At 40.1% G+C, this 13,733-nt stretch overlaps 1 protein-coding gene across 2 annotated transcripts in view; it reads right to left on the bottom strand.

Annotated features, from left to right (window-relative positions):
- Nucleotides 1-13,733, bottom strand: part of CUBN (cubilin) — a 211,110-nt gene that overhangs the window by 46,837 nt on the left and 150,540 nt on the right. For both annotated transcript variants that reach the window (XM_024106237.3, XM_005282453.3), the window contains exons 46-54: nt 12,664-12,873; nt 12,214-12,354; nt 11,153-11,334; nt 9,718-9,889; nt 8,440-8,646; nt 5,551-5,700; nt 4,787-4,908; nt 2,425-2,650; nt 644-831 (exon numbers count right to left, since the gene is read on the bottom strand). In XM_024106237.3, the coding sequence (XP_023962005.3) occupies nt 644-831; nt 2,425-2,650; nt 4,787-4,908; nt 5,551-5,700; nt 8,440-8,646; nt 9,718-9,889; nt 11,153-11,334; nt 12,214-12,354; nt 12,664-12,873 (1,598 nt within the window). The remainder of the gene's footprint in view (nt 1-643; nt 832-2,424; nt 2,651-4,786; nt 4,909-5,550; nt 5,701-8,439; nt 8,647-9,717; nt 9,890-11,152; nt 11,335-12,213; nt 12,355-12,663; nt 12,874-13,733) is intronic.

Genomic DNA, 13,733 nt, shown 5'->3' with positions numbered 1-13,733 from the left:
ACTCAGGATAGTCGTCCAGATCAGCTTGGCCATTTTTAATCAACAACTCCTCCATTGGACAGCAGTAAGACTTGCTTTTTATGAAACAAAACTTTATTAGTGACATATTTACTGCTGTGGTTCAATGGGGCAAAACACAAAATTGCCATTTTTTTATGGCTTTAAACATTAATGTCATTTAGGTCTTCTCAGCCATTGGCTGTAGAGCTGCTCAAGGCATCCTACACGATGTCAAATTATGCTTGCCCTTTATTACAAGTGGGAGTATTGTGGCTCTGGAGAGAAGGAGTACAAAAACACAGAACATCTGCCAAATGGCTGAGAAAAAATTAAACTACAAAGAATTCAAAGCATGTCCCACTCTGCTCTAATGCCTTCGAAACAAGTTGCTGTAAGCTGCCATTGAAAAAAATATAAGTGAGGATTAAGACAACCTTGACATCTTACACCGAGCGAGGTATATTTATAAAGTATCAATTGTGATTCTCTACTAGTATGTTGTTGTGGGAACCACAACTTTGAATTTCCAGGGTTTTGTGCATTTAAAATGTCAATCATACCATTGTACAAATGTAGTTCTTAGTAATTAATACTAAACACTGAAAACTGTCAAACCACAGATCTCCTACCAGTGCTCTGTTACCTTCACATAACTGCTCTGGCACTCTCCATTACTATCGGGGATCTGGAAGTTGTTATCAAAGCTCATCTCCAAGTGTTTGCTCTCGTGAGTAATGATTGTCCATGTGCATCTGATGTTCATGGGGAAATTTTGAGGCCAGTGGGGAGATTTGATTGTACCATTATCTGAATGAATGATTCCACCACATCCTAGGAAAACAGAAATAGATAAGAGAGCTGGTCAAAATGTTTCAGGTGTTGATGGTCCCACAGCATTCAGCTGGGCCTGAAGATGGTGAGTGGCTGCCCCCACAGGTGCTTCCTGTGCCTATGGCTGCAGAAGCATGAAAGAAAAGACCCATCATTCATTTACCCCCATTGCTATTCCTGCTACCAGAGAAGAAGTACTACCTGCTGGTGGGGGTGGATATGCTTAGGAGAGGGCTCTTCTTTCACCACATTGTTCCTTTCTCCTCCTCTCATGTCCTTTGCTTCCCTATGCATCTAACTCAGCTCTGTTCCACCTGTAAGTATCTGGGAAGTAAAACTGACCACTGCTCATACATGGAACACAGAAGTGAGAAGATCAAATCTGTACTGTAACAAGGCCTCTGCAAGCCTCCTCCATTCCATCACTGGACTAAAGCACTCCTCCTTTCACAGCCATTCAAATCAGTCCTAGAGGTGAAACCTCATCCCATTACCAGATCCCTCCGCATTTTACTTTACAAAACTTAAACAGCACAGCTGTACATGTGAATCCTACTCAAACTGCATCTGTTCACCTGCGGCAAAATTCTGATTTCCCTTCCAACTCAGGCAGTCCCACTGACTTTAGTGGGATTGCAGGAGGAGTTAAATCAGCACAGAATTTTGCCCAGCATGTTTAAAAATAAATGCTAAGTGATTCATTTATAAAGAAGAATAGTCATGGTTCTAGGGAAGCTCACATTCTGATATGTGGTTGACATAATTTGAAACATATTTTTGCTTCCAATAATAATTTATTAAAGCTATGGGTTCAAAATAATTTCAGAAACTCTGAAATTATTCAGGACCCTCTGTTGCTTTTTTCAGAAACTCTGTAGAAAAGAGAAGAGAGAGAGCAATCTAAAACTTTATAACATTCTACTTTTGTCTCCTTGAGTAGACAGAAGTGCACTAACAAACTGTTAGTGTGCATCAACAGTGCCCTCACGGACAGCGCTAGTGGCAGGCTAGTGCAGGGTAGATTCACACCCAAACTTGCTGCGACTTTAATGTTCATGTAGACAAGCCCTAATTCTCATTGAAAGTCAGTGAGATTTAGGCTCGTATGTCAGTTAGGAGCTTTTAAAAATTGTACCCCATATCTCTAGTTTGAGCCTGATTTTATTCTGGTTCCATGGCTGTAACTTTAGTGTTTAATATTTAAACCAAAAGGTTGTGAAATGAATATTGTCACAGAAAGGAAATGTCTTGCAATCTCTGACATTAGACACTACTACAATGAGTAAAATGAACAAGATCCCCTTTCATACAGGATATCATCCATCAGTGATTGCCATCAGAAAGTAGGATATGAATCCAAATTTGATATCAGTTTGTTAGGTCAGAGTTAATGTTTAAACATTAGCCATTTCAGTGCAGACTCATCTCAGTTAGGTGGCAACATTTTATATACTATTTTTTGTATTCTCCAGCACAATTTTATTTAAAGAGGTTGCGATAGTAAATGTTTTGTATCTATGGATGAAGAGTGCTATGCAAGTGCTAAGTATTATTATGTGTATACAAATGAGACAGTGATTATTTTCCTCTTACCTAAAGATTCTGCGGTCCATGTTGCATAAAACCCGCCTCCTTGCACTGAATGGTCTGAGTTAAAGATCACCACTAGCTTGTTGGAACCTGACTGAATGATCCCAGGAGATGTAGTTCCACAATACTGTCCGATTATAGGAGAACCAGGAGAGCCACCATTCAGAACAGTGACTGAGTCCCAGCGACAGTTTGAGTGCATTTCAACATCAAAGGCTGTAAAAGTAAGCTATAGACAAACAAGAATGACATAAGAATGGCCATACTGGGACAGACCAATGATCCATCTAGCCCAGTATCCTGTCTTCTGACAGTGGCTGGTGCCAGATGCTTCAGAGGGAATGAACAGAAAATAAACATTCAGAACCTGAAACCAGCTGTACTTGCAGGATGCATCAAAACAGATTTATCCAGGTTCTCTAACAGTTCCAGCACAATGATTTGACAGACTGATAACATGCTAAACTGTTTGACAACTTGACTCCGGTACTTTGTTGTTGGTACTGAGCTGGAGTTTCTATATCTTAAACATAATGATCATAATTAAGAGAGAGGAGAAAAAGGACAGATCTGGAATTGAAGTCAATGGGACTTAAGAATGTGCTTAAAACATGCTTAAGTGTTTTCCTGAAAAGGGATGGACTTAAGCACATGCTGAATTGCTTTCCTGAATCAGGGACTGAGACAATGAAATCTTAGTTTCGATTCAGCTGTGATAAAATATTAACCAGCTATTTAGGAAAAAAGTCCATGTTCCCCATCTTTTTCTTTATGGTCACAATAATAAACAATTAGTGAAAATGACTCTATTTTTTTTAAAACTTGAGAGAAGCTGCTGCAAGACTATCAAATGAGAGTGTCAGATGGATGTGTCAGACAGAAAGGATGTAGGCAGTGAACTGCTGACCCCAATGTGGGGTGCATGGGTAATATGCACATAGGTGGGATTTTCAGCTCAAAGATTTCAAACAGCTGATCACACAGGCTCGCAGATTGATTAGTGCTGTTCTTCATTATTGATCTGCACTAATGAGTACCTGGCCCTCTTCCAATGTGGTATTATTGCCAGGGATCTGTATGGAAAAGTTTAGCAAAAGGCTATGTAATTATCCCTCTGGTCTAATTTCCCCAAAAATTCAGCCTGAGGCAAAGAGCAAGCATGGAAAATTCCAGTCCAAACAATTAGTATTTGGAAAGTATAAGAATTGAAAATGATGGTTTATAGCGGATAGTGCTGGGAAACCTTCACAAAAAGAGTCACTACCAGCTCCACTTATAATAAAACCTTATTTTCAGCTGATTCGGAATAGTACTAATTTAATCTGCATTGATTAAATACAGATTTGTTGACCTCAGATGCCCTCATATCCCCTATAACACTGTAAGTACCTGTACAGTGACAGAGAGAGTGCAGCTTAGATGGATAGAGTGCAGGGTAAGCCTGCTGAGCCTGCAGTTAGAAAACATGTCGTTTTACACATAAACTGTGAAAGCTGGATCTGGGAATCACTGAGTGACAATAAGTGCAGAACGTTGTTTCACAAAGCTGTTTCAGAACAGCACTTTAAGGCTCAGGGAGGGACTCTGCCTGCTGACTGAACCCTACATGTCACTGGCTGGACCTGTTACCCCAGGGGTCAGGAGAATGCTACAGTGCAAGCACAGCATAGGGTAGCAGTCTAAGGGACCCTAAGCTGGTCCCCTTACAAGCCTTGCTGCCGGGGCATGAGGGTGAGGGCCATAATGTAGAGTGCTACAGCGATTCTCGGCTGTTCCAAAGCAGCCCATTGGTAGCCCTTGGGAGGGAAGCTCCTGGAAATTAGGGCAGAACCTGGCTGTTGTAGTTTATGTCAGGGACCACTCTGGCCTCCAGAGCTGGCCACAGTCTTAGGGACACCAATGTGACATAAAGTCCCACTCTTCTACAGGGCTGCACCTTCTGTTCTGTTCCTCCTGGAGGTGCAGCACGGACTTTCAGCCTCAGACTTGTCCTCCTGAAGGCAGAGGCTTATCACTATGCATCTGTTTAAAGCAGCTACTCTAGTTGCTTATGTGTACACAGACGATTTATTTTATGGGAGGAAGAGTGAGTGACGTGTGATGTCTATCTGAGGACAAGAACCATTAGAAGATTACCTTCTTCAACTTTTTTAAAAATAGACTATGATCTACAGAAGCAGGTTGTTTTATCTCTATTGCATATTTTGCCCCTTCCTTGGATATTGTTGATGGTGACATTTTCATTCTTTAATATTTCACATTTTTCAGACTTTTAAACCATTAAAAAAATCTCTCTTCCTACAGACTCATGAAGTACACTAAGTGCATTCACTCTTTTCTATAGCATGCGTTTAGTGTTACTCACAGTAATAGTTTGACCTCGCGGGGCCTCCAACAACCAAGAACAGTGATTTAAATTGTTGTAAGGATCTGGGTAGTTAGGACTTGAGATGACCCCACTTTCAGCAGTCTGTATACCACCACAAGCTGCAATAAAACAATACCGTTATTGGATATTTGAGAAACTGCATGCTCTGAACAAACAACAATGATATCGGTAATATTTCAAATTGAATTTGAAAAACTATCTAAATTGAATTCAGATGGGTGATGATAATCAACCTGGTTTAGAAAATTCAAGCGTTAAAAACATGTTGGCAGTGTAGTACATAAAACGCTTCAATGAACGTGAAATTCACATTTATTTTGATATTTAATAAAGCCCTATAAAAGCTTTGGAAATTGATACTTAAAACCACAACTTCCACTTTAACAGCACTGTTAATGTAGTGCTGCTGATGGGTCCAGATGAATCCACGGTCAAATTCAGCATTGACACAAAGAGTAGCATGCATTGGTCAGTAAACGGAGTCTCCATGTGTTCTGAGTGTTGTCCTGCCCCTCACTAGCACTGCAAAACACTCAAACACAGCTCAAGGAACAGAGATAAGGCAGAGGACAGTGTGTGTGAAAGCTCAGCTGAGAACGTGTTCGGCTTGAACAGAAACTCAACAAGCACTCTGCTGTGGGCTTGTTCGAGGGCAGACCTCATTCCAGTGTGATCAGCATGACTAGCAGCATTTACTGGACTTGCCACAGTCAGGGAAAATAGCTTTTCATAGAACTTACCTTCAAATGTGTAACTGGCACAGAATCCTCTATCTTCCACACGCTCATCACTTCTAAAGTGCACCCAGATCTGAGGAGCTGCTATGACTAGAGGCACTGAAGGTGGTGCCTGGCCACAGAGTCTGGATATCAGCTCTCCATCAGCATCCCCTGAGTAAAAAACACATGCCAGTTTGCCAATTTTACAGCTAACTCAATCAATCCTAAAATATCTGTAGTAAGTTAAATTAATTTGTGTGAAACAAATGGGAGAGAAGGGGGGAGAAACAGCATAAAAGGTTTTTTTTGTATTGTAACACACACAAAAGGATAGAGTACACATTAAAGGAAGACTAATTATTCTATATGTTTAAATTTTTGCAGAGCTTTAGAGTTTTATAGTGGCATTTGGATCACTCGAGCCAGGGAACAATTATAGAAGCTGTAGTATTTATCCTTTTGAATTGAATTGAATGAGCAGATTCTATGGCTTGCTCTGTGTTAGTCATTTTAGTCTTTTCCTCTGCCCTTTTGAGGTCTATGTCTAGTCTGACCAATGGAACCTGAGAGTGCTCACTCACAGACTGGTCCATAGCATTGCAAAGTCATATGGCTAGAAGTATGGGAAAGGATGGATTAGCTAACCTATCTATAGTTATGTCCCTTGATTCTTCTATTCATGGAATGCCTGTTAAATTCAATGGGAATTTTCAGTTTAGATGATACGATCTGTCTAGTTTCAGAAACGTGTGGGTGTCCCTATTCATAAACAGTCACTCCTAGATCAACACCAGGTACCCCCAAAGATATCTGCAGCACTCCTCTTCAAAACACTGTGTAAAATTATGTAACGTGTGCTCTGTTAGCTGAAGACTTCTCTATAGAACAAAGAATTAAATTGGTAGATGTATTTCTTGTAACTTTTAATCATCTGCATATGTTTCTACAAACTTTTATTCCATCTTTGCTGGTTTGATTTGTATTTTATTTTTAGTGTTATATAAATAGATAAATGCTCTTAATGAGAGAGAGGGACAAGAGTGAGGCATTTTATAATAGTGTTTGTCAAAATGTCCAAGCACTGTCTTCCTAAATCTACTTCTCTAACAATATCCACCTACAGATTTATGGCTTTATTCATAATCAGATCAGAGCCTGCAAAAGGAGAGACGGCATGGCCCAGCACTGATGGCACAGGACTAGGAGCTGAAACATCTGGGTTCTATTCCAAGCCCTACCATTGGTACTTGGTGTGACTTGGACCAAGTCACTCAATCTCCCTATGTAATACACGGATAATGACACTTAGCCAACTTTGTAAAGTGCCTTGAGATCTGTGGATGAAAAGTGATGTATAATAAACTGACCTTTAATGTAAATTACACAGCAAATCTTTGCAACCTGTCTTTTCCAGTATTATACACTAATATATATATATGAATCTGCATAGCTTTCTTGACAGAGAATGGGACACTAGCCCATCTATTTGACTGAACTTGACTCAAACTGAAAAAAGGTATAGATTGAATAATAAAGTCCAGGATCTGCGACAGAAAAGCAAAGAATGCTCATTCAAAAGATTGGATATGAAATTAGACTAGTGAAATATTCTCATGTAGCTGATCATTAAACCTCACCCAGGAAGCTTGAAATTAAATATTTGTTTTGCTTATTTGGAGTAAACACATTTTCCTGTGAGTATCAAGTAACATATGCTTAATTTTCTACCTTTAAAAAAACAACATAAAAACATATGTACTATAGACAATTCCAGGAAAATAATCCCACACTCTCCTCTTGAGTCAGTGTCTCCCATCTCTCTGCTACCAAACAGGATCTTTTCCCAAATTCACGGCTGTTCTTGTGTCACTGTTCAAGGACAATCCACTAGAATTTAGTGACTTTCTGCACCATTAGAATCTCACTGCTTACCAAATGCTAACTGTCAGCATATGCAGCTGAATTACAACAGCCTGTCTTTGTCATGAGGCCAGTCTTGTGTAAACTGAAAATCCACTAGTCTGGCCAAAGTGAGCAATATTGAATAACACAAGGCTATTTGCTTCTTTTTCTTTCCCGGGGAAATAGACTTTCTCTACTTAAGCACTTTGGTATCAGAGCCTGAGCGCACGAGGAGTGAGAAGAGGTGGGAGAATAGAGATTTACTTTAGTATTTCTCTTTCTTTACTTTCTACTGTATAGTCTATATCTCGGACCAGAAATTCTTTTTTAAGATTAAGGAGAGAAGACAAGTTTACACCTACACATCCAGGTGCTGATATTTAAAACAATTAAGATGTAACAGATCTCTACCCTCAAAGATACCCCCTCTCAAAAACAATTTTCTTGTAATCAGAGTCCTTCTCTCTGGTATGGCCTGTGAAGGCAGAAGACATCTGGTGCTTGCATACTACAGTCAACATTAGTTGAGCTATTTTTAATATTAAAAGAAAGAGGCATGGTGCTTTCCCAGTGCCTTACAATGCAAGATACCAGAGAATGCACAAAAAGAGGAACTTCCCAATACACGAAGTGTTAATATATTAAAGAAATGCATATCAAGCTGTATTCCTCCAGTTTTACACCGGTTTAACTCCATTGATTTTGGTAGAGTTACATGAGCATAACTGAGGTAGGGCAGTGGTGAATCAGGTCCCATGTTTCCAAAGGAAGGCATATGTTCTAGTTCTAAAATATGTTCAAATATATATAGATGTAGCGCATTAATCCAGTAAACATCTCTGCCTTTATGTTGTTCAGCCTATATTTTATCATAGAGTGCCATATTAAACACTTTTTAAATTTTGGAGAATTGCCATCCAGTGCACTTAACATGACACAGTTGCCACTAAAGCAACTGATGTATTAATATGCTTAATTCACTCTTCTGTTTCAATTGACCTTACGTACCTACTCGTAATTCTAGGTAGTCAAACTGACAGTCTTGGTGGTGTTCCAAGTGGAAATCCTCAAAGGAGATGTAAGTGGATGAATTGTAGTGGTATGGATTCTTGAGGGTCCACTCACAGTTCAAGTTGTTTGTGTAATTTCTGATACTGTCATAACCTGGTGAAGTGAAATTCCCTCCTTCAGCTTCCATGCAGGTCCCACCACAAACTGCAGAACCAAGACACTGCTTATTTGAAAATAATAATAATTTTGGTGCACCAAGACAAATCTTGCTTTCATTTACTCCTGCACATTGATATCAACAGTGGTGTTACTGAGAACAGAATTAGGTCCAGCTTCATTTCCTTCTTTATGTAGATGCTACTACTCTGCAGCGAGAGAGTGCCTGCCCAACCTCCTGGGTGCTCTTGACAACCATTTAAAAACACACGTGTAAAGAAACAGACCCAGAAGTTACCCCAAGAGCAAATCAAATATCCCAGCAACAAAATAAATATAACAACAATTAATTAACCTCCTGACAACATCCCTACCACAGCTCCACTCCACCGCTACCCAGCCTTATCTATCGCCCAACTCTTTACGGGCAAGCAAGAGAAGATGGGCCTTGCAGCACGCTCTGAAGATCAGCTCATTCATCCTGTTACGGACGTAGGGGGGAAGCATGTTCCAAAAGCCTGAGCCCTAACAGGCAATGCTCTGCCAGCTGCCCCATCTCTTGTGTGCAATAGTGGGTGGAATGTTAGCTCCATCCCCACCTGCATACATTAGCCAATGAAGCTGGCTTGCAAGAGTTGCACTAAATTACCAGGCCTCCTGAGCAATGGGGGAGCACAGAAGGCATCTGACTCTGTGTCATAAAGCCTCCTGGGGAGGAGCAGCTGCACTCCCCTTATCCCAGGCTAAATGCAAAAATCACAGTCTAGCCCATCCTCAGAAGCAAGAGATGTGTATGCAGTTCTCATTGCAAAACACTGCGTACTCCGGAGTGAAAGCTGTCCTTTCCATTTTAGGCTTGATTTACATGTGTGTGCACATACCCACAACCCCAAAAATCTAAATAAAAGGTGCTTTCTACTTATGTAAAATGGGTGATTGCCAAATTTGACCAAATTTGAGGTTTTTCAGCCCAGCCATTTTCAAGATATGGGACACAGAAAAAGAACATGTATTTGTTACAGGTGTCATATTTTTGCAATGCTTTTTTTGCCATGCACTAGCTACAAAATGGCTTGCCAAAGATACTTTATATAAGGTTAATTTAAAAATCTGCATTACCTGCATCTTCACTAGAAGAATAGGAAACACTGAAGCCTCTCGCTGAAACAGAGATATCAGTGACCAAAATGACTTTCATTGTGTTTCCTGAGGATTTCACTTGAGTGCCTGGATTTACATCACCACACAATTTGGCTAGTCTGGGAGAATTTTGTCTGAGGCCATTGTAAATCTGTTGGTTAAAAATGCATTCTTAGAGGCTCAAACCAAACATCTTCTTCAGAGTTTAAATGTACTTTGCACAAGACTCACTGAAATCCCTCCATAAAGGGCTGTTCCAAAACCTAGTGAAATCTATGAAACAAACTTGCAATGACTCTAGTGGGTCAGGTCCTGAATTAAAATTTTTTGTTTTCTCCTAAAAAATTCTGTGAATGTTTTTGATGCTTTGTCCAAAAGTTAAAAAAAAAAAAAAAAAAAAATCCAAGATTTTTTTTTAACAAAACTTTGGAAATTTTCAATGAAAAGGGACTTTTTTGTGAAAAATAACAATTTTGTCAAAAAACCACTTAAAGAAATTTTATGGAAAACTTTTGATCAGCTCTAACATTTAGTTTTTGATGATACCGCTGTTTTTTTGGTATGGCTTCTTTCACGCAGAGTGCATCCCAAGACACTGGGAGTGAAATAATATAACTGCAGAGTTAATCTCCTTCTCCTTCTCCTGTAATTTCAGAGGTACAGGAGAGGGAGAAAAGATGTTGTCAGTTGAGATTTAGAATGAGGTAGAGAGTTATCGACACACAGGGATGCAGGAAGGCTGTTCCTTTCAGAGTTCATTACTTCATTAGCTGATAAAGGGACAGTGTGTGTGACTTGTCTAAAGCAGGGGAGTAAGGGCATGGAGGATAGCCACGTGATGGATGGAGGCCAGTTGCTACTGGGTGGCCTCATCACACAGGTGGGCAGGGAGCAGGTGGACAGTCTTGGCTCTGTCCCTACTCAGCACACAGGGCAGTAGATGTAGGGAACTTTTCTGCAGGGATCATTTCTCTCTGTATTGTAAAGTACAAGTGTATTTGTGGGTGCTGTAAAAATAATAAATGATAACTGGATTCTGTTTCAGACTTAAATACTTTAGTGTGCTTTCTGAATTTACTCAGAGTCTAATCACATTTTGTTTGATTTAGTAAATAAGGCTCTGATCCTGCAAACACTTAAGTACACAAGTAACTGCACACATGAGTAGTTCCATTGGCTTCAGTGGGACTAGTCACATGCTTAAAGTTACACATGTACCTTCCTGAATCTGTACCTTAGAGAGTTAATTTCTTTCTTCCTCTGTCGCCACTCCCATTCTTTTGGGGTGGGTTATAATATGTCTTAGAAACAGATATACAAATATATACACAATTTCAACAGTACCACTCTGGTAATAATGTACAAGTAAATTAAAGCACATTCATGTGCTTTCCCTGTATTCATTCACACTTACAGCCACATAATCTAAGCTGCACCTCTGGTAGCCTTCGGTTTTCATATAATTAATAGTTAGTGTGATCCGTCGTCCTTCCGGGACGGTGATCCTCCATTCACACACTCGATTGTGTGGGTATATGTTGGGATAGTTGGGGGAAGTAAATGTCCCAACAGGCGCATTAAGATCTCCACCACACTCTGGAACAGAACAAATGTTAGGAAAGCTCTCGCAGAAAATCAATGGATACTAAATACTTTCTGGAGGTAAAGGATTAAAGCAAAACCATGGAACTGATATTAAAAAAAAAGCTCTTGACTGCTTGAAATTCTGATTTGCTATGCTATACCCTTCCATGTGTTGGTCACAATGGTTAGAGAAGTTTAATATTTCTGGTAGATCCACTCAAATGAGCCATTAAATATTTGTTAAAATATGAATAATGATAATTGACCATTGTAACTAATGTGAATCAAGAATTAACATTTGCTTCCCTTAAATGCTCATGCCAGATGACTGCCTTCCTGAACCACGATGGGGTTATGACGTCAAGAGATCTGAGTAGCTCACTGTGACAGGCTAAAGCAGCAGTCTGGAAAGGGATCACATGGCCAGGCCGGGTTCGTGCAGAACAGGAAGCTGGGTCCAGGCAGGTCACACAAGGGAAGGGTGTGTTCTCCTGTCCGCTGGCTGCTTGAGGCAGAGAAAAGCCTCTGGGGATTGTGAGCAGCAATTGAGTTGTTTTATTTTGTGGTGTTTACATCCTTTCTTATAAACAATAAATTGGGCCCTGAGGAAAGAGCCTTACAAAGGACTTGGGTGGGGAATTAGCTTTCCCTCCTGTGCTAGTGGAAGTCAGCACAGGTCGTCTGTTACTCTAACTTTCACCCGGGCAGGATAGCCAAAGATCAAAGAGCTACAACCATACATAAATCAGATTTAAAGGACAAATATACACTACTATAAGAACAAATGATTTGAAAACAAAACAAAACAATTGCACTCTGGTGAAGATGGAAAATGTGGTTAGCTGTGTATGCTGCCTTGCTTATGGTAAATTGCTACTTTACAACTCTAACCTTCAATACTAGCGTCAAAGCGCAGTCTGAATCCTGGGGCGTTGATAGATCCATCAGTGAAGAACTTGACATAAGCAAAACTGTCAGAAGTATCCATTGGATCAGGGATAGTAGTACCACAGTATCTGCCCAATAAATTCCCTAGGCAAGTCAAAGACAGACAGATGAGTTTTATTATCAGGATGATTTTTATTCAAATTTCTATTCAAGTAGCACCACTGAGTTTAAACCATTAGGTAGGTTTAAAGAAATAAAGCAATCTTGGGAAACAATTGGAAGGGTTTTTGTTTCCTTTGCTTTACTTCAATAACTAATGTAACTACTCTGGCAATAAGGAAGACACCTGTACTGCATGTAGTTCTTTCAGCAGCAAGAGTTTTTAGTAGTCTCCTTTGAGGCTTGCTGCTGGGATGAGGGCAGGGAGGAGAATCACTGAAACAGTCTACTGACCTGAAGCATTGTACTCGCGGATCTCCACAAAGTCATTTGCACACTCAGGGGAGTCCTGAACATCTAGTCCTTCTAGGCTAATGGTGAGATAATGGCCGGTAGGTCCCTGGAGTAACCATTCGCACAACAAGTTGTCTTGATAGTGCAGCTCAGGAAATCCTACACTTTCGATGACACCATTTTGTCCTGTCATCGTTCCACCACATGTAGCTGCAAAGAGAACCACATTTCTAGTGAGCCTCTCACCCTAGAACAGCACCTCATGGAACTGAGCTGCCTCTCCCACAAGACTTTAACGGCACATTGCCAAGTAGTTTGGCACAACCATAGTGGGGATTGTCCTCCAGATTCTAAATCTCCTAATCTCTCCTTTTAATTCCACCAGTCCTGGTTTGTTTTCCTTCCACAAATACTTACACCTACTGTGGATGTTGTTCGTTTTCTCTTTGTCTTACCTCTCACTGATACCTCATTACCTCAGCCAAACATAAACTCAAGTTACAGATTTGGGGCTTGATTCTCATTTACTTTGAAGTCTCTTTCCACTCTGGCAGTGTAAATGAGAATCAGGTCCTTTGGATACAGATTTCAAATATCTCAGTCTGGCAGTGTTTTGATCATGGATTTTGTGCTGGACCATTATAAAGCTAAATGTCATTTGCTAAATTTGGATCCAGATTTTTAAGGTTTGGGTGATGGTTTGGATTTGGAGCCATGGGTCAGATTCCTCTCTAGATTTAACCAGGTAGTAATATTCATAGTCTGTTTGTTGGTTTTGTCTTCTGTGTCACAGCGTAAAAGCAGAATTACATGCTTCGTGTTTGTTTCCTACTGCTTTTGATTCTCATTTCCATGCCTTTCCTTGTGCTGCTGCTATGCATGGCCTGACTTCCCATTTCACAAAGCCACCACCCTCTTTTCACTCATGTCTCTTGAAATTTCACTTCTTCTGTGATAAACACAAAATGTGAGTTTATAATAATAATGTTAAGAACAAATAATAAATTATTCCCAGTGGAATATATTGTCTTTTCCAGTGCATCCTGTATGTCTGCTAATTAAATAACAGA

Source organism: Chrysemys picta, chromosome 2 (assembly GCF_011386835.1).
Source record: "Chrysemys picta bellii isolate R12L10 chromosome 2, ASM1138683v2, whole genome shotgun sequence".
In the NCBI taxonomy this organism is placed as follows: domain Eukaryota; kingdom Metazoa; phylum Chordata; order Testudines; family Emydidae; genus Chrysemys; species Chrysemys picta.
Note: the sequence above shows the minus strand (reverse complement) of the source record. Positions and strands in the feature narration are given on the sequence as shown.